Source organism: Bufo gargarizans, chromosome 3, assembly GCF_014858855.1.
Source record: "Bufo gargarizans isolate SCDJY-AF-19 chromosome 3, ASM1485885v1, whole genome shotgun sequence".
In the NCBI taxonomy this organism is placed as follows: domain Eukaryota; kingdom Metazoa; phylum Chordata; class Amphibia; order Anura; family Bufonidae; genus Bufo; species Bufo gargarizans.
Window position 1 is genome coordinate 21213972 of NC_058082.1, and position 22625 is coordinate 21236596.

Below are 22625 nucleotides of genomic sequence, written 5' to 3' on the forward strand. Positions count from 1 at the left end.
GGAAGCCAGATTCTCTGCTATGGAACCTCTCTCCAATTGATTTTGGTTAATTTTTATTTATTTAATTTTTATTTTAATTCATTTCCCTATCCACATTTGTTTGCAGGGGATTTACCTACATGTTGCTGCCTTTTGCAGCCCTCTAGCCCTTTCCTGGGCTGTTTTACAGCCTTTTTAGTGCCGAAAAGTTCGGGTCCCCATTGACTTCAATGGGGTTCGGGTTCGGGACGAAGTTCGGATCGGGTTCGGATCCCGAACCCGAGCATTTTCGGGAAGTTCGGCCGAACTTCTCGAACCCGAACATCCAGGTGTTCGCTCAATTCTACTAGTGACCCATGGTATGTGGCGCAATGTCCCCATCTCAGTGTCTTCTGGTCACTCATACAGGCTGGCATGAGTCTTCACATGCTGCAGCACACTAGGGGCTCTGACTGCTCTCCTTATATACAGTTTTTGCTAGACTAGAACCTTCTAGTGGGAGGGGTGGAGTGGAGAAATTCAGCACAAACAGATACATTGTTTCAGCTCCCGTCTGGTATAGACTTACATTAGGCTACTTGTGGCACTTGCGGCAGTGTGATACGGCAAGCAGTTCCGTCGTCGGAACTGCCTGCCGGATCCGCCGATCTGGATGTGACTGAAAGCATTGCAAGAACTGATCCGTCTCTCCGCTTGTCATGCGGACAGCCGGATCCGTCTTGTATTTTTTTTTCACATTTTTACCAGTCTGCGCATGCGCAGACCGGAAGGACGGATCCGGCTTTCCGGTATTTTGAATGCTGGATCCGGCACTTATACATTCCTATGAGGAAAAATGCTGGATCCGGCATTCAGGCAAGTCTTCCGTTTTTTTTTTGCCGGAGATAAAACCGTAACATGCTACGGTCTTCTCTTTTGCCTGATCAGTCAAAATGACTGAACTGAAGACATCCTGATGCATGCTGAACGGATTACTCTCCATTCAGAATGCATGGGGATAAAACTGATCAGTTATTTTCCGGTATAGAGCCCCTAGGACGTAACTCTATGCCGGAAAAGAAAAACGCTAGTGTGAAAGTAGCCTTAGAGCTTCAATGATACTCAATGGCAATGACACAGCAGGTTTTATAGACAAAAACAAGTTTCCAGACATAACAACAGAGCTAAAACCAGACATTTAAAAGGGCAGGTTGTCTTATTTTTGGTGGTAAACAAGTCTGGGGTTTTCCCTCTAAAACATGGTGGTAAACAAGTCTGGGTTTTTCCCTCCAAAACATGGTCTTTAAACTCTATGGCAGCTGTGGAAAATTACCAACTTCTCAATCAAAGCCCTAACAGTCTCTCAGTATTCAGTATTAACCCTTTTCACAGAGCCATGTAAATACAGTGATAATGAACTGGATATATATCACAACTATAAAATGCAGTTACACGGTATTAAACAGTATAAGTTAACGCTTTTAAGAGAAATAAAGTAAGACTTTTTAACTTTGCATAGGGGATATAGGAAAATGTCCACAAATGTCCAAATGTCAAAGTACTCCCTGCTCCAGGGCACTACAATTGCACATTGTGTAAGAAATGCCAGACTTTGCCAGCTGAGAACTGAGACCAATGACCTGAACTTGATTTCTCAGTAAATAACTATACTTCTGTTACCCTGGCTTCATTATTTCCTGCACCATCAAACTCTCATCAGCTGCCAGAAGATCCTGTCTTGCACCTCACTGCAACCCTCAACACCAAGGGCACCCCAACCAACTGTCAGGAGAACCCCAAAACTAGGTTGTGCCAAGAAGTGAAGAAAAGATGCGCCCTTCCCATTACTGCACGGCCGAAAGGAGCATCAGAGTAACAATTACAACCACCATTCTTGCTACTATAACTCCTGTCCTCTTCTTTGCTCTTCTCTCCTTGGCTTGTTGCACTGTGTCAGCAGGAGAGTTAGAGTGTTGGTCACCAGACATAGCTGAGGACCACAACTAACTCACAGCTACAGCCACCGGAAAGATTATCTTCACTACAATTTACATCATGTACCTTTCTAATGAGCCAAAGAATACAAATTTTGTGGGAGCGCTACTTTGAGGCCTAAACACTCCTGTTCATTAAGTGGTCAATTGCATCATCATCTCCATCATTGACATTACACAAACAGGACACATCATCAGTATAATCGAAAAGGTGATTTGTGAATCATCAAATAAGAAACAGGTCCCAGTTGGGTTGTCTTCTGCTGAACCGCTTGGGTTCTGTTTTGTTTGTGGATCATTATGTCCAGGATACACAACTTGAATTTTGAATACAGGTCTGTGGAGTCCATGACCATGAGATAAGAACCCCAACTGTGGGGCCAGGGCATGTCTACAATACTTATTATGGTAGCACTTTTCCAGCTCGAATATCACTTGTACAAATATGTGTCATGTGGCGTCTTCAACTATTTCATTTACTTCAAGGTAACTGATCAGAAGTTATAGCCAGTTTTAAAGTTCATGTTATGTTCACAATGATGATGGTTGCCATTGGAAACAGTCAATAGGCTTGTCATCAGACACACCCCTAATAGCTCAGCTGAGCTCTTATCATGTCCACAATTCCAAAAATGCTAAACGCTATGCACAAACATTGCACCAGCAAGTAATACTGGGGGATTTCAGCTCTGTTGCCTACAGAATTGCGAGTACGAGTTAATCAACGTTCTATATAGATTTTTTAATAAGTGAAATAGTTATGGTGCTTAAATACAGACATTCACTTTAATTCACTTTTATTGGGACAGTAACGCGATCGCATATGTGCCCAACATAATGACCCACTGTGCATTAGGCCTCATGCACACGACCGTTGTGTGCATCCGTGGCCGTTGTGCCGTTTTCCGTTTTTTTTCGCGGACCCATTGACTTTCAATGGGTCAGTGGAAAAATCGGAAAATGCACCGTTTTGCAGCCGCACCCGTGATCCGTGTATCCTGTCCGTCAAAAAAATATGACCTGTCCTATTTTTTTGACGGACAACGGTTCACGGACCCATTCAAGTCAATGGGTCCGTGAAAAAACACGGATGCACACAAGATTGGCATCCGTGTCCGTGATCCGTGGCCGTAGGTTACTTTCATACAGACGGATCCGAAGATCCGTCTGCATAAAAGCTTTTTCAGAGCTGAGTTTTCACTTTGTGAAAACTCATATCCGACAGTATATTCTAACACAGAGGCGTTCCCATGGTGATGGGGACGCTTCTAGTTAGAATATACTGAGAACTGTGTACATGACTGCCCCCTGCTGCCTGGCAGCACCCGATCTCTTACAGGGGGCTGTGATCCGTACAATTAACCCCTCAGGTGCCGCACCTGAAGGGGTTAATTGTGCGTATCATAGCCCCCTGTAAGAGATCCGGGGCATCCAGGCAGCAGGGGGCAGACCCCCTTCCTCCCCAGTTTCAATTTCATTGGTGGCCAGTGCGGCCCCCCCTCCCTCCCTCTATTGTATTTATATCACTGGAGGCCAGTGCGGCACCTGAGGGGTTAATTGTGCGTATCATAGCCCCCTGTAAGAGATCGGATGCTGCCAGGCAGCAGGGGGCAGTCATGTACACAGTTTGTAGTATATTCTAACTAGAACCGTCCCCATCACCATGGGAACGCCTCTGTGTTAGAATATACTGTCGGATGTGAGTTTTCACGATGTAACTCAAATCCGATGGTATATTCTAACATAGAGGCGTTCCCATGGTGATGGGGACACTTCAAGTTAAAATATACCATCGGATTGGAGAAAACTCCAATCCGATGGTATAAAAGGGACTCCTGACTTTACATTGAAAGTCAATGGGGGACGGATCCGTTTGCAATTGCACCATATTGTGTCAACGTCAAACGGATCCGTCCCCATTGACTTGCATTGTAATTCAGGACGGATCCGTTTGGCTCCGCATGGCCAGGCAGACACCAAAACGACTTTTTTTTCATGTCTGTGGATCCTCCAAAAATCAAGGAAGACTCACGGATGAAAAAACGGTCACGGATCACGGACTAACAAAACCCCGTTTTGCGGACCGTGAAAAAATACTGTCGTGTGCATGAGGCCTTAAAGGGATTTTCTAGCTTATTATCCTCAGGATAGGTCATCACTGGTGTTGAACGAATTGAAGTTAACGAAGTGTATTTCGATCCGAATTTTAAGGAAAATTCGATTTGCAGCAAAGCTGAATTTCCTCGTGTTTCTTGGTAACGAATAGGGATGAGCGAACTCGAACTGTATAGTTCGGGTTCGTACCGAATTTTGGGGTGTCCGTGACACGGACCCGAACCCGGACATTTTCGTAAAAGTCCGGGTTCGGGTTCGGTGTTCGTCGCTTTCTTCGCGCTTTTGTGACGCTTTCTTGGCGCTTTTTGAAAGGCTGCAAAGCAGCCAATCAACAAGCGTCATACTACTTGCCCCAAGAGGCCATCACAGCCATGCCTACTATTGGCATGGCTGTGATTGGCCAGAGCACCATGTGACCCAGCCTCTATTTAAGCTGGAGTCACATAGCGCCGCCCGTCACTCTGCTCTGATTAGCGTAGGGAGAGGTTGCGGCTGCGACAGTAGGGCGAGATTAGGCAGATTAACTCCTCCAAAGGACTTGATTAACTGATCGATCTGCAGCTGTGGATCATTGAGCTGCTGATCCTCAATTGCTCACTGTTTTTAGGCTGCACAGACCGTTTGTCAGTCACATTTTTCTGGGGTGATCGGCGGCCATTTTGTGTCTTGTGGTGCGCCAGCACAAGCTGCGACCAAGTGCATTTAACCCTCAATGGTGTGGTTGTTTTTTGGCTAAAGCCTACATCAGGGTGAAGCTGTCACACCAAGTGCATTTAACCAGCAATAGTCTGTTCATTTTTTGGCCATATACAAAATCAGGGGCAAGCTGCGCCTGTCACCAAGTGCATTTAACCCTCAATGGTGTGGTTGTTTTTTGGCTAAAGCCTACATCAGGGTGAAGCTGTCACACCAAGTGCATTTAACCAGCAATAGTCTGTTCATTTTTTGGCCATATACTAAATCAGGGGCAAGCTGCGCCTGTCACCAAGTGCATTTAACCCTCAATGGTGTGGTTGTTTTTTGGCTAAAGCCTACATCAGGGTGAAGCTGTCACACCAAGTGCATTTAACCAGCAATAGTCTGTTTATTTTTTGGCCATATCCCAGTCTAATTCTGTCACTAAATCCATACCGGTCACCCAGCGCCTAAATACTAGGCCTCAAATTTATATCCAGCTAAATCTGTCCCTAGTGCTGTAGCTGGGCGAGTTATTTAGTGTCCGTTCAAGCACATTTCTTGTTCTGGGTTGAAATACAATTCCCAATTTAGCAATTTCATAATTTAGTGGTTTCTGCAATATCAGAGCTATTTGAAATCTATCCCTAAAAGGGTATATAATATTCAAGGTGCACATTGGGTCATTCAGAATAACTTCACACACACCCGCTACTGTGTATTTCCAAGTCTAATTCTGTCACTAAACCCATACCTGTCACGCAGCGCCTAAATACTAGGCCTCAAATTTATATCCAGCTAAATCTGTCCCTAGTGCTGTAGCTGGGCGAGTTATTTAGTGTCCGTTCAAGCACATTTCTTGTTCTGGGTTGAAATACAATTCCCAATTTAGCAATTTCATAATTTAGTGGTTTCTGCTATATCAGAGCTATTTGAAATCTATCCCTAAAAGGGTATATAATATTCAAGGTGCACATTGGGTCATTCAGAATAACTTCACACACACCCGCTACTGTGTATTTCCAAGTCTAATTCTGTCACTAAACCCATACCTGTCACGCAGCGCCTAAATACTAGGCCTCAAATTTATATCCCGCTAAATCTGTCCCTAGTGCTGTAGCTGGGCGAGTTATTTAGTGTCCGTTCAAGCACATTTCTTGTTCTGGGTTGAAATACAATTCCCAATTTTGCAATTTCATAATTTAGTGGTTTCTGCTATATCAGAGCTATTTGAAATCTATCCCTAAAAGGGTATATAATATTCAAGGTGCACATTGGGTCATTCAGAATAACTTCACACACACCCGCTACTGTGTATTTCCAAGTCTAATTCTGGCACTAAACCCATACCTGTCACCCAGCGCCTAAATACTAGGCCTCAAATTTATATCCCGCTAAATCTGTCCTTAGTGCTGTAGCTGGGCGAGTTATTTAGTGTCCGTTCAAGCACATTTCTTGTTCTGGGTTGAAATACAATTCCCAATTTAGCAATTTCATAATTTAGTGGTTTCTGCTATATCAGAGCTATTTGAAATCTATCCCTAAAAGGGTATATAATATTCAAGGTGCACATTGGGTCATTCAGAATAACTTCACACACACCCGCTACTGTGTATTTCCAAGTCTAATTCTGGCACTAAACCCATACCTGTCACCCAGCGCCTAAATACTAGGCCTCAAATTTATATCCCGCTAAATCTGTCCTTAGTGCTGTAGCTGGGCGAGTTATTTAGTGTCCGTTCAAGCACATTTCTTGTTCTGGGTTGAAATACAATTCCCAATTTAGCAATTTCATAATTTAGTGGTTTCTGCTATATCAGAGCTATTTGAAATCTATCCCTAAAAGGGTATATAATATTCAAGGTGCACATTGGGTCATTCAGAATAACTTCACACACACCCGCTACTGTGTATTTCCAAGTCTAATTCTGGCACTAAACCCATACCTGTCACCCAGCGCCTAAATACTAGGCCTCAAATTTATATCCCGCTAAATCTCTCGTTACCGCTGTCCTGTTGTGGCTGGGAAAGTTATTTAGTGTCCGTCAAAGCACATTTTTTGTTCTGGGTTGAAATACAATTCCCAATTTAGCAATTTCATAATTTAGTGGTTTCTGCTATATCAGAGCTATTTGAAATCTATCCCTAAAAGGGTATATAATATTCAAGGTGCACATTGGGTCATTCAGAATAACTTCACACACACCCGCTACTGTGTATTTCCAAGTCTAATTCTGTCACTAAACCCATACCTGTCACGCAGCGCCTAAATACTAGGCCTCAAATTTATATCCAGCTAAATCTGTCCCTAGTGCTGTAGCTGGGCGAGTTATTTAGTGTCCGTTCAAGCACATTTCTTGTTCTGGGTTGAAATACAATTCCCAATTTAGCAATTTCATAATTTAGTGGTTTCTGCTATATCAGAGCTATTTGAAATCTATCCCTAAAAGGGTATATAATATTCAAGGTGCACATTGGGTCATTCAGAATAACTTCACACACACCCGCTACTGTGTATTTCCAAGTCTAATTCTGGCACTAAACCCATACCTGTCACCCAGCGCCTAAATACTAGGCCTCAAATTTATATCCCGCTAAATCTGTCCTTAGTGCTGTAGCTGGGCGAGTTATTTAGTGTCCGTTCAAGCACATTTCTTGTTCTGGGTTGAAATACAATTCCCAATTTAGCAATTTCATAATTTAGTGGTTTCTGCTATATCAGAGCTATTTGAAATCTATCCCTAAAAGGGTATATAATATTCAAGGTGCACATTGGGTCATTCAGAATAACTTCACACACACCCGCTACTGTGTATTTCCAAGTCTAATTCTGGCACTAAACCCATACCTGTCACCCAGCGCCTAAATACTAGGCCTCAAATTTATATCCCGCTAAATCTCTCGTTACCGCTGTCCTGTTGTGGCTGGGAAAGTTATTTAGTGTCCGTCAAAGCACATTTTTTGTTCTGGGTTGAAATACAATTCCCAATTTAGCAATTTCATAATTTAGTCGTTTCTGCTATATCAGAGCTATTTGAAATCTATCCCTAAAAGGGTAGATCATATTGAAGGTGCACATAGGGTCATTCAGAATAACTTCACACACACGCTTCTGTGCATTTCCAAGTCTAATTCTGTCACTAAATCCATACCGGTCACCCAGCGCCTAAATACTAGGCCTCAAATTTATATCCCGCTGAATTTGAATACAATACATTGGGCCAAATAATATATTTGTTGTTGTGGTGAACCATAACAATGAGAAAAACATCTAGTAAGGGACGCGGACGTGGACATGGTCGTGGTGGTGTTAGTGGACCCTCTGGTGCTGGGAGAGGACGTGGCCGTTCTGCCACATCCACACGTCCTAGTGTACCAACTACCTCAGGTCCCAGTAGCCGCCAGAATTTACAGCGATATATGGTGGGGCCCAATGCCGTTCTAAGGATGGTAAGGCCTGAGCAGGTACAGGCATTAGTCAATTGGGTGGCCGACAGTGGATCCAGCACGTTCACATTATCTCCCACCCAGTCTTCTGCAGAAAGCGCACAGATGGCGCCTGAAAACCAACCCCATCAGTCTGTCACATCACCCCCATGCATACCAGGGAAACTGTCTCAGCCTCAAGTTATGCAGCAGTCTCTTATGCTGTTTGAAGACTCCGCTGGCAGGGTTTCCCAAGGGCATCCACCTAGCCCTTCCCCAGCGGTGAAAGACATAGAATGCACTGACGCACAACCACTTACAGTCATGTGAAAAAATTAGGACACCCTTTGAAAGCATGTGGTTTTTTGTAACATTTTTAATAAAAGGTTATTTCATCTCCGTTTCAACAATACAGAGAGATTAAAGTAATCCAACTAAACAAAGAAAACTGAAGAAAAGTCTTTTCAAGATCTTCTGTAAATGTCATTCTACAAAAATGCCTATTCTAACTGAGGAAAAAGATAGGACACCCTCACATGTATTCCCTCTTAAATTGGCTCAGATCTCACACAGGTATATCACACCAGGTGCACATAATTAGTAGATCGTTACTCTGCATGTTGAATGAGGCTTGCCCTATTTAAACCTCAGACATTTAGTTTGGTGTGCTCCTGACTGTTGAAGTGAGAGTGAGCACCATGGTGAGAGCAAAAGAGCTGTCAGAGGACTTCAGAAAAAAGATTGTAGCAGCCTATGAGTCTGGGAAGGGATTTCAAAAGATCTCAAAAGATTTTGAAATCAGCCATTCCACTGTCCGGAAGATAGTCTACAAGTGGAGGGCTTTCAAAACAACTGCCAACATGCCCAGGACTGGTCGCCCCAGCAAGTTCACCCCAAGAGCAGACCGCAAGATGCTAAAAGAGGTCTCCAAAAACCCTAAAGTGTCATCTCGAGAACTACAGCAGGCTCTGGCTACTGTTGATGTAGAAGTACATGCCTCTACAATCAGAAAGAGACTGTACAAGTTTAACTTGCATGGGAGGTGTGCAAGGAGGAAACCTTTGCTTTCCAAGAGAAACATCGAGGCCAAACTGACATTTGCCAGAGATAAAGTTGACAAAGACCAGGACTTCTGGAATAATGTTCTTTGGACAGATGAGTCCAAAATTGAATTATTTGGACACAACAGCAGAGGACATGTTTGGCGTAAACCAAACACAGCATTCCAAGAAAAGAACCTCATACCAACTGTGAAGCATGGAGGTGGAAGTGTCATGGTTTGGGGCTGCTTTGCTGCAGCAGGACCTGGTCAGCTCACCATCATAGAATCCACGATGAATTCTACTGTGTATCAGAAGGTGCTTGAAGAACATGTGAGACCATCAGTTAGAAAATTAAAGCTGAAGCGGAACTGGACCATGCAACATGACAATGACCCAAAACATACTAGTAAATCAACCAAAGATTGGCTGAAAAAGAAGAAATGGAGAGTCCTGGAATGGCCAAGTCAAAGTCCAGATTTGAATCCCATTGAGATGCTGTGGGGTGACTTGAAAAGGGCTGTACGTGCAAGAAACCCCTCAAACATCTCACAGTTCTGCATTGAGGAGTGGGGTAAAATTTCCTCAGACCGATGTCGAAGACTGGTAGATGGCTACAAGAACCGTCTCACTGCAGTTATTTCAGCCAAAGGAGGTAACACTCGCTATTAGGGGCAAGGGTGTCCTATCTTTTTCCTCAGTTAGAATAGGCATTTTTGTAGAATGACATTTACAGAAGATCTTGAAAAGACTTTTCTTCAGTTTTCTTTGTTTAGTCGGATTACTTTAATCTCTCTGTATTGTTGAAACGGAGATGAAATAACCTTTTATTAAAAATGTTACAAAAAACCACATGCTTTCAAAGGGTGTCCTAATTTTTTCACATGACTGTATGTTTCCTGATGATGAGGACATGGGAATACCACCTCAGCATGTCTCTGATGATGACGAAACACAGGTGCCAACTGCTGCGTCTTTCTGCAGTGTGCAGACTGAACAGGAGGTCAGGGATCAAGACTGGGTGGAAGACGATGCAGGGGACGATGAGGTCCTAGACCCCACATGGAATGAAGGTCGTGCCACTGACTTTCACAGTTCGGAGGAAGAGGCAGTGGTGAGACCGAGCCAACAGCGTAGCAAAAGAGGGAGCAGTGGGCAAAAGCAGAACACCCGCCGCCAAGAGACTCCGCCTGCTACTGACCGCCGCCATCTGGGACCGAGCACCCCAAAGGCAGCTTCAAGGAGTTCCCTGGCATGGCACTTCTTCAAACAATGTGCTGACGACAAGACCCGAGTGGTTTGCACGCTGTGCCATCAGAGCCTGAAGCGAGGCATTAACGTTCTGAACCTGAGCACAACCTGCATGACCAGGCACCTGCATGCAAAGCATGAACTGCAGTGGAGTAAACACCTTAAAACCAAGGAAGTCACTCAGGCTCCCCCTGCTACCTCTTCTGCTGCTGCCGCCTCGGCCTATTCTGCTGCTGCCGCCTCGGCCTCTTCCTCCGCCTCTGGAGGAACGTTGGCACCTGCCGCCCAGCAAACAGGGGATGTACCACCAACACCACCACCACCACCTCCGTCACCAAGCGTCTCAACCATGTCACACGCCAGCGTTCAGCTCTCCATCTCACAAACATTTGATAGAAAGCGTAAATTCCCACCTAGCCACCCTCGATCCCTGGCCCTGAATGCCACCATTTCGAAACTACTGGCCTATGAAATGCTGTCATTTAGGCTGGTGGACACAGACAGCTTCAAACAGCTCATGTCGCTTGCTGTCCCACAGTATGTTGTTCCCAGCCGCCACTACTTCTCCAAGAGAGCCGTGCCTTCCCTGCACAACCAAGTATCCCATAAAATCAAGTGTGCACTGCGCAACGCCATCTGTGGCAAGGTCCACCTAACCACAGATACGTGGACCAGTAAGCACGGCCAGGGACGCTATATCTCCCTAACTGCACACTGGGTAAATGTAGTGGCAGCTGGGCCCCAGGCGGAGAGCTGTTTGGCGCACGTCCTTCCGCCGCCAAGGATCGCAGGGCAACATTCTTTGCCTCCTGTTGCCACCTCCTCCTTCTCGGCTTCCTCCTCCTCTTCTTCCACCTGCTCATCCAGTCAGCCACACACCTTCACCACCAACTTCAGCACAGCCCGGGGTAAACGTCAGCAGGCCATTCTGAAACTCATATGTTTGGGGGACAGGCCCCACACCGCACAGGAGTTGTGGCGGGGTATAGAACAACAGACCGACGAGTGGTTGCTGCCGGTGAGCCTCAAGCCCGGCCTGGTGGTGTGTGATAATGGGCGAAATCTCGTTGCAGCTCTGGGACTAGCCAATTTGACGCACATCCCTTGCTTGGCGCATGTGCTGAATTTGGTGGTGCAGAAGTTCATTCACAACTACCCCGACATGTCAGAGCTGCTGCATAAAGTGCGGGCCGTCTGTTCGCGCTTCCGGCGTTCACATCCTGCTGCTGCTCGCCTGTCTGCGCTACAGCGTAACTTCGGCCTTCCCGCTCACCGCCTCATATGCGACGTGCCCACCAGGTGGAACTCCACCTTGCACATGCTGGACAGACTGTGCGAGCAGCAGCAGGCCATAGTGGAGTTTCAGCTGCAGCACGCACGGGTCAGTCGCACTACAGAACAGCACCACTTCACCACCAATGACTGGGCCTCCATGCGAGACCTGTGTGCCCTGTTGCGCTGTTTCGAGTACTCCACCAACATGGCCAGTGGCGATGACACCGTTATCAGCGTTACAATACCACTTCTATGTCTCCTTGAGAAAACACTTAGGGCGATGATGGAAGAGGAGGTGGCCCAGGAGGAGGAGGAGGAGGAGGAGGAAGAGGGGTCATTTTTAGCACTTTCAGGCCAGTCTCTTCGAAGTGACTCAGAGGGAGGTTTTTGGCAACAGCAGAGGCCAGGTACAAATGTGGCCAGCCAGGGCCCACTACTGGAGGACGAGGAGGACGAGGATGAGGAGGAGGTGGAGGAGGATGAGGATGAAGCATGGTCACAGCGGGGTGGCACCCAACGCAGCTCGGGTCCATCACTGGTGCGTGGCTGGGGGGAAAGGCAGGACGATGACGATACGCCTCCCACAGAGGACAGCTTGTCCTTATCCCTGGGCAGCCTGGCACACATGAGCGACTACATGCTGCAGTGCCTGCGCAACGACAGCAGAGTTGCCCACATTTTAACCTGTGCGGACTACTGGGTTGCCACCCTGCTGGATCCACGCTACAAAGACAATGTGCCCACCTTACTTCCTGCACTGGAGCGTGATAGGAAGATGCGCGAGTACAAGCGCACGTTGGTAGACGCGCTACTGAGAGCATTCCCAAATGTCACAGGGGAACAAGTGGAAGCCCAAGGCCAAGGCAGAGGAGGAGCAAGAGGTCGCCAAGGCAGCTGTGTCACGGCCAGCTCCTCTGAGGGCAGGGTTAGCATGGCAGAGATGTGGAAAACTTTTGTCAACACGCCACAGCTAACTGCACCACCACCTGATACGCAACGTGTTAGCAGGAGGCAACATTTCACTAACATGGTGGAACAGTACGTGTGCACACCCCTCCACGTACTGACTGATGGTTCGGCCCCATTCAACTTCTGGGTCTCTAAATTGTCCACGTGGCCAGAGCTAGCCTTTTATGCCTTGGAGGTGCTGGCCTGCCCGGCAGCCAGCGTTTTGTCTGAACGTGTATTCAGCACGGCAGGGGGCGTCATTACAGACAAACGCAGCCGCCTGTCTACAGCCAATGTGGACAAGCTGACGTTCATAAAAATGAACCAGGCATGGATCCCACAGGACCTGTCCGTCCCTTGTCCAGATTAGACATTAACTACCTCCCCATAACCATATATTATTGGACTCCAGGGCACTTCCTCATTCAATCCTATTTTTATTTTCATTTTACCATTATATTGCGATGCTACCCAAAGTTGAATGAACCTCTCCTCTGCCTGTGTGCTAGGCCTAAATATATGCCAATGGACTGTTGCAGTGGTGGCTGACATGAAGCCTGATTCTCTGCTATGACATGCAGACTAATTCTCTGCTGACATGAAGCCAGATTGTCTGTTACGGGACCTCTCTCCTCTGCCTGGGTGCTGGGCCTAAATTTATGACAATGGACTGTTGCAGTGGTGGCTGACGTGAAGCCTCATTCTCTGCTATGACATGCAGACTGATTCTCTGCTGACATGAAGCCAGATTGTCTGTTACGGGACCTCTCTCCTCTGCCTGTGTGCTAGGCCTAAATATATGCCAATGGACTGTTGCAGTGGTGGCTGACGTGAAGCCTGATTCTCTGCTATGACATGCAGACTGATTCTCTGCTGTCATGAAGCCAGATTGTCTGTTACGGGACCTCTCTGCTCTGCCTGTGTGCTAGGCCTAAATATATGCCAATGGACTGTTGCAGTGGTGGGTGACGTGAAGCCTGATTCTCTGCTATGATATGAAGACTGATTCTCTGCTGACATGAAGCCAGATTGTCTGTTACGGGACCTTTCTCCTCTGCCTGGGTTCTGGGCCTAAATTTATGAAAATTGACTCTTACAGTGGTGGGTGACGTGAAGCCTGATTCTCTGCTATGATATGAAGACTGATTCTCTGCTGACATGAAGCCAGATTGTCTGTTACGGGACCTTTCTCCTCTGCCTGGGTTCTGGGCCTAAATTTATGAAAATTGACTCTTACAGTGGTGGGTGACGTGAAGCCTGATTCTCTGCTATGACATGCAGACTGATTCTCTGCTGACATGAAGCCAGATTGTCTGTTACGGGACCTCTCTCCTCTGCCTGTGTGCTAGGCCTAAATATATGCCAATGGACTGTTGCAGTGGTGGCTGACGTGAAGCCTCATTCTCTGCTATGACATGCAGACTAATTCTCTGCTGACATGAAGACAGATTCTCTGTTACGGGACCTCCCTCCTCTGCCTGGGTGCTGGGCCTAAATATATGCCAATGGACTGTTGCAGTGGTGGGTGACGTGAAGCCTGATTCTCTGCTATGACATGCAGACTAATTCTCTGCTGACATGAAGCCAGATTCTCTGTTACGGGACCTCTCTCCTCTGCCTGTGTGTGTGCTGGGCCTAAATATATGCCAATGGACTGTTGCAGTGGTGGCTGACGTGAAGCCTCATTCTCTGCTATGACATGCAGACTAATTCTCTGCTGACATGAAGACAGATTCTCTGTTACGGGACCTCCCTCCTCTGCCTGGGTGCTGGGCCTAAATATATGCCAATGGACTGTTGCAGTGGTGGCTGACGTGAAGCCTCATTCTCTGCTATGACATGCAGACTAATTCTCTGCTGACATGAAGACAGATTCTCTGTTACGGGACCTCTCTCCTCTGCCTGGGTGCCGGGGCCTAAATATCTGAGAATGGACTGTTCCAGTGGTGGGTGACGTGAAGCCAGATTCTCTGCTATGGGACCTCTCTCCAATTGATTTTGGTTAATTTTTATTTATTTAATTTTTATTTTAATTCATTTCCCTATCCACATTTGTTTGCAGGGGATTTACCTACATGTTGCTGCCTTTTGCAGCCCTCTAGCTCTTTCCTGGGCTGTTTTACAGCCTTTTTAGTGCCGAAAAGTTCGGGTCCCCATTGACTTCAATGGGGTTCGGGTTCGGGACGAAGTTCGGATCGGGTTCGGATCCCGAACCCGAACATTTCCGGGATGTTCGGCCGAACTTCTCGAACCCGAACATCCAGGTGTTCGCTCAACTCTAGTAACGAATCGATTTTCCCTAAAATGGGGTAAAAAAGTTTCAAAAAAATCATATTTACCTCATCCGTTTGAGTGTAAACAGTTGGCCGCCACCATCTTTATTGAAAACCCAGTGCGCGTTGATGTATGACGTCACCAAGCCGGCTGACATCATCATGAGCCTTGCGAGATTTCGCGCTGGATCTTAAATCAAGATGAGGCGGCCGGCTCTTCGCGATCAAATGAATGAGGTAAGTATGATTTTTTTTTGATTTTTTATTATAGACTTAAATATTAAAGTCAGATGCCACAATCAGCTACGAACGCGGCATCTGAGGGGTACAATTACTGGGGGGCGAGAAGAGCAATCGCCGTTCCCTGTCATTGCACCCGCTATTTACAAAGAAATGTGCTTCGTGACAAAATAATTCGGCACAAAGCAATTTTTTTTTTTTTATTCGGCAAAGCAGTCAAATCAAATTTTAGAGAGCTTCTCTCAACACTAGTCATCAATATCTGATCAGCAGGGTCTAACCCCCTGACCCCCTCCAGTCAGCAGTTCTGGTGACCGATGTCAGCGCCAGAACCACACAGCTACCTCCACTGTGTGGTGGACAGAGATAGAGCAGGTTAGTGCAGAGCTCGAAAAAACTGGGAGGATATTGACTATAGGTTACACGTATGAAATTAGGCCAGGAAAGAAGTGAAAATAACGTGCTTACTTAAAAACGATACCTTTATTTAATGAATGGGTATGAGCGAGATTAACGATGTGCTCAGGTGATATAATATATTTGACAAAGAACCTCCTATTATAGATAGGATAGGTAATGAATATATGAATCACTAGAGGGTTGGGGGTGGTAATATTTAAATCTGTGGGAAAAGGTTCTTTCCCTAGATAACCCTATGGATCTAATGTCCTAAAGCACAAGGATGTCCCCTGATGGTGGAGACACCCTGCCCCCGTACCTAAGCCTCGATATGGCCCTAGTGACACCCTACTTACAAAGCTGGATCGGAAAATATTAATCCAGAGAAGAAAACAAAAAGAATAAGTCTAATATAATAATATAAAGACACAACTCCAACGGGTTTCGGCTGCATACAGCAGCTGATCAGGAGGTGATGTAGGTGTAATGGACGTAGGGAGTAGAAAAAGCAATTATAGATAATGCTTAAAATTAAAAGTGGTACTTAGCTCCTTAGTATACCCGGTTGCGCTGTATATAGATGTGAACCTCTGTCAATTTGAATGATGAAATCTACAAGTAAAGGCAATGGATGTCAGATATTCATATTAAGGTAATAAAAGAGCCTGTGGTATAAATATAACAGGCACTTACCAATCAGAGGGGGGCCCTGTGGAGGATACAGCTGGTATACTGTAGGCTGGAGGGCTCAGGTTGGCATGCCAGCGCTCACAATTTAAGTGCTGGTGCCGACTCGTGCTTCCGGACGCCGAGCAGAGAGGAAGTGATGCGTCGCGTCATCGCGATGCGGTTCACTCACTGGAAGTCCTCTCTGCTCGGCGTCCGGAAGCACGAGTCGGCACCAGCACTTAAATTGTGAGCGCTGGCATGCCAACCTGAGCCCTCCAGCCTACAGTATACCAGCTGTATCCTCCACAGGGCCCCCCTCTGATTGGTAAGTGCCTGTTATATTTATACCACAGGCTCTTTTATTACCTTAATATGAATATCTGACATCCATTGCCTTTACTTGTAGATTTCATCATTCAAATTGACAGAGGTTCACATCTATATACAGCGCAACCGGGTATACTAAGGAGCTAAGTACCACTTTTAATTTTAAGCATTATCTATAATTGCTTTTTCTACTCCCTACGTCCATTACACCTACATCACCTCCTGATCAGCTGCTGTATGCAGCCGAAACCCGTTGGAGTTGTGTCTTTATATTATTATATTAGACTTATTCTTTTTGTTTTCTTCTCTGGATTAATATTTTCCGATCCAGCTTTGTAAGTAGGGTGTCACTAGGGCCATATCGAGGCTTAGGTACGGGGGCAGGGTGTCTCCACCATCAGGGGACATCCTTGTGCTTCAGGACATTAGATCCATAGGGTTATCAAGGGAAAGAACCTTTTCCCACAGATTTACCTATTACCACCCCCAACCCTCTAGTGATTCATATATTCATTACCTATCCTATCTATAATAGGAGGTTCTTTGTCAAATATATTATATCACCTGAGCACATCGTTAATCTCGCTCATACCCATTCATTAAATAAAGGTATCGTTTTTAAGTAAGCACGTTATTTTCACTTCTTTCCTTAGTGCAGAGCTCCCTTCGATTGAAGTGAAATTTGAGGAACTGCAATAAAAGCTCTGTCCCCTACAGAATGGATGGAGCTGTGTGGTTCTGGCGCCAGAACTGCACCTTTTAACAGCTGATCGGTGCTGGTGTGGGGTGTCAGATCCCGGCCAATCAGATAGTGATGGCCTGTCCTGAGGATAGGTCACAACTTGTACAAAGCTTGACATCACCTTTATAGGCTACAGACACCCTCAGGGCAATTTTTTTATGATTGCATTTTACCCATTTTGGGCTAAAAATCATTCTTTCGATTGGTCATTAAACATTTTCAGCAGTTTTTGAGATTGATACATGCAGATAAAAATCTGTCTATTTGCAGGCTGTCCCTCCTGAATTCCGTCAGCTGACGGCTCATGTGAAGCTCTGAACTCCTGACCTCATAAACACTCATTATAGCTAACCTCTAATCAAACTCAAAAGAATATGGCTTAAATGGGTGTTTATTAGGTCAGGAGATCAGAGATAAAGCTTCACATGAGCCGTCAGCTGACATATAGACTGATTTTTAACCACACGTATCACAAAAAATGCTGAGAATTTCTAATAAAGACCAGTTGGAAAAAAAAAATATGATTTTTAGCCCAAGTAATATGCAATCATTTGAAAAAATTGCCCTGAAGGTTTTCATAGCCTTTTAAGGGGGTTGTCCAGAATGTTTTTCAGAAATAGCTCCACTTTTGTCCATATCTAGTATAACGGCTCACCTTCATTTACGTCAATGGGGCTGAGCTGCACTACCAGGAGCAGCCCATAGACAAGAGTGGCGCTGTTTCTGGGGATGAAATCAGATCCTTCTAATCCTGGAAAGTTGTTTTCATAACTCACAGCACAGCATTAACCTATGAATTTCTCTCACCTAAAACAGTTGGTCAAGCAGCTCCATCTCTATTGCCTCAACACCTTTCTCCAGTCGCGAGCGTTGAGCGTGGAATTCCCAGAGATGATGACAGAAGTGATATCGGCTCAGCTACCCAAGATCCTGGCCGGGATGGTAAAACCGCTCGTCTTTCACAAAAAGTGAACGCCCCCTGCAGTTTCCACTGCCGACGTATTTATTGTCCCATTGCTAAAGCTGCTCTTGGCGACTCCTGTCCTATCCTAATTCGTTACAGTTTATGGCACTGCAGATGGCCACAAGAGCTAGCACTCATAAGCCTCTGACCAAGGTTTCTTCTCGGATTTGGTTATGTTATTTCCCACCAGCTGTATCAATGCTACACGTTCAGTCATTGCCGGCTTCATATGTCGCTTTACATGTACGATGTTCTTTGCTTAACCGCCTCCGGACCGCCTAACGCAGGATTGCGTTCCGGAGGCAGTCGATTCATTCCTCCTTGACGCTTCGGCGCTTCATCTCGCGAGACGCGAGATTACACGCACAGCCGGCCCGCGCATGCGCATTGCGCATTATCATCGCTGGCAGGCTGGTGATTTTGAAAAAAATCAAATCACAAGCCAGTTAACACATTATGTTTATAAATATAATGTGTTAAATGGCTTCTCTGCTCCTCTGCTGGTCCTTTTCGTCGGTTGGTTCCAGCAGAGGAGTAGACATCACAGTGAGTACACCAAACACTACACTATAGCCCCAGATCACCCCCCTGCACCCCAATTAACCCCTTTATCACCCCTGTCAATCACTAGTGAAAGGGAAAAAAGTGATCAGTGTAAACTGTCACTTTTTTTTCACTAGTATTGATGGTTAGGTTTTAGGTATAGTTTAGGCCCCTTGGTTAGGTAGTTTAGGGATCAGTTAGCGCCCAGCCCACCGCACCACAGTCACTGATTCGCTGATTAGCGTATCGCTAATCAGCATTTGTACTTTTATAGTATCTGTAAGTGATCAGAACTGATCACAGTCAGATCTATAATAGTATTAGTGTCACCTTAGCTCGCCCTCCACCCAAAACGCAGTGTTTGCCCGATCAGGCCTGATCGGTCGCCCACACGTGCGTTCACCCACGCCCGCCCCGCCGCAGTGACAAAAAATGTTATTTATTTTTATCACTGCACAATCACTTTACAAGCACTGCGGCGATAAAAAAAAATCAGTTTTGATATTTTTTATCAATCGCAGCAGCTTCCGGTACTTCGCTAGCCTCCCATTTGTAAGACAGGCTTGCTTTTTTTCTTGGGTAGTCTAAGGGAATACCCCCTAAATTTAGTTGACCAAATGGCAAGTAAGGGGTATTCTTCTGAAGATGCCTACAAGCTTCTGACCCAGTCGGATGAGCAATGGGAACCCTCATCTGACGAATCCAGCGGGTCAGAATACGAACCTGTAGAAAGCAGTGGCAGTCTGACCCAAAGTTCGGACGAGGAGGTTGAGGTCCCTGATACCACCAGGCATACCCGTCCCCGTGTTGCTAGACCACAGGTTGCGCAGGATCGGTTTCAAGGGCAGCAGAGTGGGGCTGGCGCTGTCGGATTACGTGGTGAGGCATACACCAGCAGCGCAGCCCATCCTGGACCTAGTACCACACTGCCGTACAACATGGTGAAGTGGCGAGCACCAGAAGGGCAGTTGAAGCTGGCACGGTGGCACATGCATTAGTTCCCCCGTCGCAGCCACCGCACAGACAGGCCCATAGAGCCCCTAGAGTCCCTGAGGTGCTGGCAAACCCTGATTGGCAGCCCCCAACTTCAGCCGCACCAGTAGTTCCCCCTTTCACCGCCCAGTCTGGAGTTCGGGTTGAGACAGCTCAGATCAGATCGGCACTGGGGTTTTTTGAGCTGTTCTTGACTGCAGAGCTCTTGGACTTAGTCGTGGCAGAAACAAATCGGTATGCCACTCAATTTATAGCCGCCAACCCGGGAAGCTTTTATGCCCAGTATTTCCGGTGGAAACCGTCCAAGTTTCCGAATGTAAAAACTTTTCTGGGCCTTCTCCTCAACATGGGCCTGACAAAAAAGCATGAATTGCAGTAATATTGGTCCACAAACCCAATTCATCACATGCCCATGTTCTCTGCTGCCATGTCTAGGACACGATTTTAGACCATCCAGCGTTTCCTGCACTTTAGTGACAACAGCACCTCTCGTCCCAGAGGCCACCCAGCTTTTGACCGGCTCCACAAAATTCGGCCCCTCATAGACCACCTTAACACCAAATTTGCAGATTTGTATACCTCTGAGCAAAACATCTGCATAGACGAGTCCCTTATACATTTTAACAGGCGCCTTGGCTTCAAACAATACATCCCAAGCAAGCGCGCTCGGTATGGGGTCAAATTGTATAAGCTCTGTGAAAGGGCCACAGGCTATATGCACAAATTTCGAGTCTATGAGGGTAAAGATCAGACCCTGGAGCCGGTCGGTTGCCCTGACTACCTGAGGAGCAGTGGGAAGACAGTCTGGGACTTGGTGTCACCCTTATTTGGCAAGGGGTACCATCTTTATGTGGACAATTTCTACAGAAGTGTGCCCCTCTTCAGGCATTTGTTTATAGAACAGATTGGCTGCTGTGGCACCGCGCAACCTAGTCGCCGGGGCTTCCCCCAATAGCTCGTTACCACCCGTCTTGCAAGGGGGGAGAAGGCTGCCTTGTGTAACGAAGAACTGCTCGCTGTGAAATGGAGAGACAAGCGTGACGTTTACATGCTCTCCTCCATTGACGCAGACACGACAATCCAAATAGAACAAGCAACCAGTGTCATTAAAAAGCCCCTCTGGGTCCACGACTATAATTTGCTCATGGGAGGGGTGGACTTCAATGACCAGATGTTGGCTCCTTATTTAGTGTCCCGCCGCACCAGACGCTGGTATAAGAAGGTGTCTGTATATTTAATTCAATTGGCTCTGTATAATAGTTTTATTCTCTACAGTAAGGCTGGGAAAACAGGATCATTCCTCAAATTTCAGGAAGAGCTCATCGAGAACCTCCTGTATCCAGGAGGTTCCATGGCCCCATCCACCAGTGTAGTGAGCCGTCTACACAAGCGACATTTCCCCAATGTCGTTGCTGGTACCTCAACCCAGGCGCCACCCCGAAAAAGATGTTGTGTCTATAGCAGGAGTGGAATAAGGTGTGACACCCACTATTTCTGTCCTGACTGCCCTGACCACCCTGCCCTATGCTTAGGGGAGTGTTTTACGGAAGTACCACACACAGGTACACTATTAGCATAGGGATTGCGTGACACAGGACAGGCACACAGGGCTCTTAGGGCCCTTTCACTCACAGCTGCTGCAAACCTCTCCTTTCACCTTGGACAAAGTGCATAATGTACTTCGCCACATCTCTGGGCGATTTGCGCTTTGCACATTGTCCCATGGGGAAGGAGAGGTTTGTCCTATAAAGGTAAAAGATAAAAAATAAATCACCGGTAATCAAAAAAGTTAATGTTCTGTTCCAAAAGTTTAATAAAGTTTATAAAAGTTAATGTTCTGTTCAAATGTTATATAAAGTTAATGTTAATAAATTTATTGCGTTCCAGCCTGTTTTTTTTTTTTTTTTACCTTCCGATCAACTAGCTGCAGCACTGATGTGCATTCTGACAGAAGCATTGCGCTGCTGTCAGATTACACAAAAGTCGGTGTATGCGGCGCTGCAAGACGAGATTTCTCCTCTGCAGTAAAAAAGATATGTTTGCCGAGGCTTTTGAGCTGAGGAGGAGGCGGTGTTCATATGCTTCCCGGCAATGTCTCTGTAAAATGACAATTTTGTATAAAAAAAATGGAAAAAGTTTACTTTATATGGGGTATAAAGTAAAATGTTTTGGGGTATATGTAAAAATACACCCCAAAACACATTGCCCTACTTCTTCTGAGTACGGAGATACCACATGTGTGACACTTTTTTGCAGCCTAAGTGGGCAAAGGGGCCCAGATTCTAAAGAGCACCTTTAGGATTTCACAGGGCATTTTTTACACATTTGGATTTCAAACTACTTCTCACGCATTAGGACCCCTAAAATGCCAGGGCAGTATAACTATCCCACAAGTGACCCCATTTTGGAAAGACGACACCCCAAGGTATTTCGTGATGGGCATAGTGAGTTCATGGAAGTTTTTATTTTTTGTCACAAGTTAGTGGAATTTGAGACTTTGTAAGAAAAAATAAATAAACGTCATTTTCCGCTAACTTGTGACAAAAAATAAAAACTTCCATGAACTCACTATGCCCTTCAGCGAATACCTTAGGGTATCTACTTTCCGAAATGGGGTCATTTGTGGGGTGTTTCTACTGTTTGGGCATTGTAGAACCTCAGGAAAAATGACAGGTGCTCAGAAAGTCAGAGCTGCTTCAAAAAGCGGAAATTCACATTTTTGTACCATAGTTTGTAAACGCTATAACTTTTGCGCAAACCAATAAATATACACTTATTGCATTTTTTATCAAA

The 22625-nt window shown here is 45.9% G+C and overlaps 1 protein-coding gene across 2 annotated transcripts in view; it reads left to right on the forward strand.

Moving 5' to 3' along the window:
* The window catches only part of PGR (progesterone receptor), a 142703-nt gene extending 124032 nt beyond the window's left edge, over positions 1-18671 (forward strand). The window contains exon 7 of one of the 2 annotated variants that reach the window (XM_044285670.1): positions 18149-18671. In XM_044285670.1, coding sequence (XP_044141605.1) covers positions 18149-18444 — 296 coding nt within the window. In that variant the 3' untranslated portion in view covers positions 18445-18671. The remainder of the gene's footprint in view (positions 1-18148) is intronic. The other variant, XM_044285669.1, reaches the window with a different exon arrangement.
* The last annotated feature ends 3954 nt before the right edge of the window (positions 18672-22625 follow it).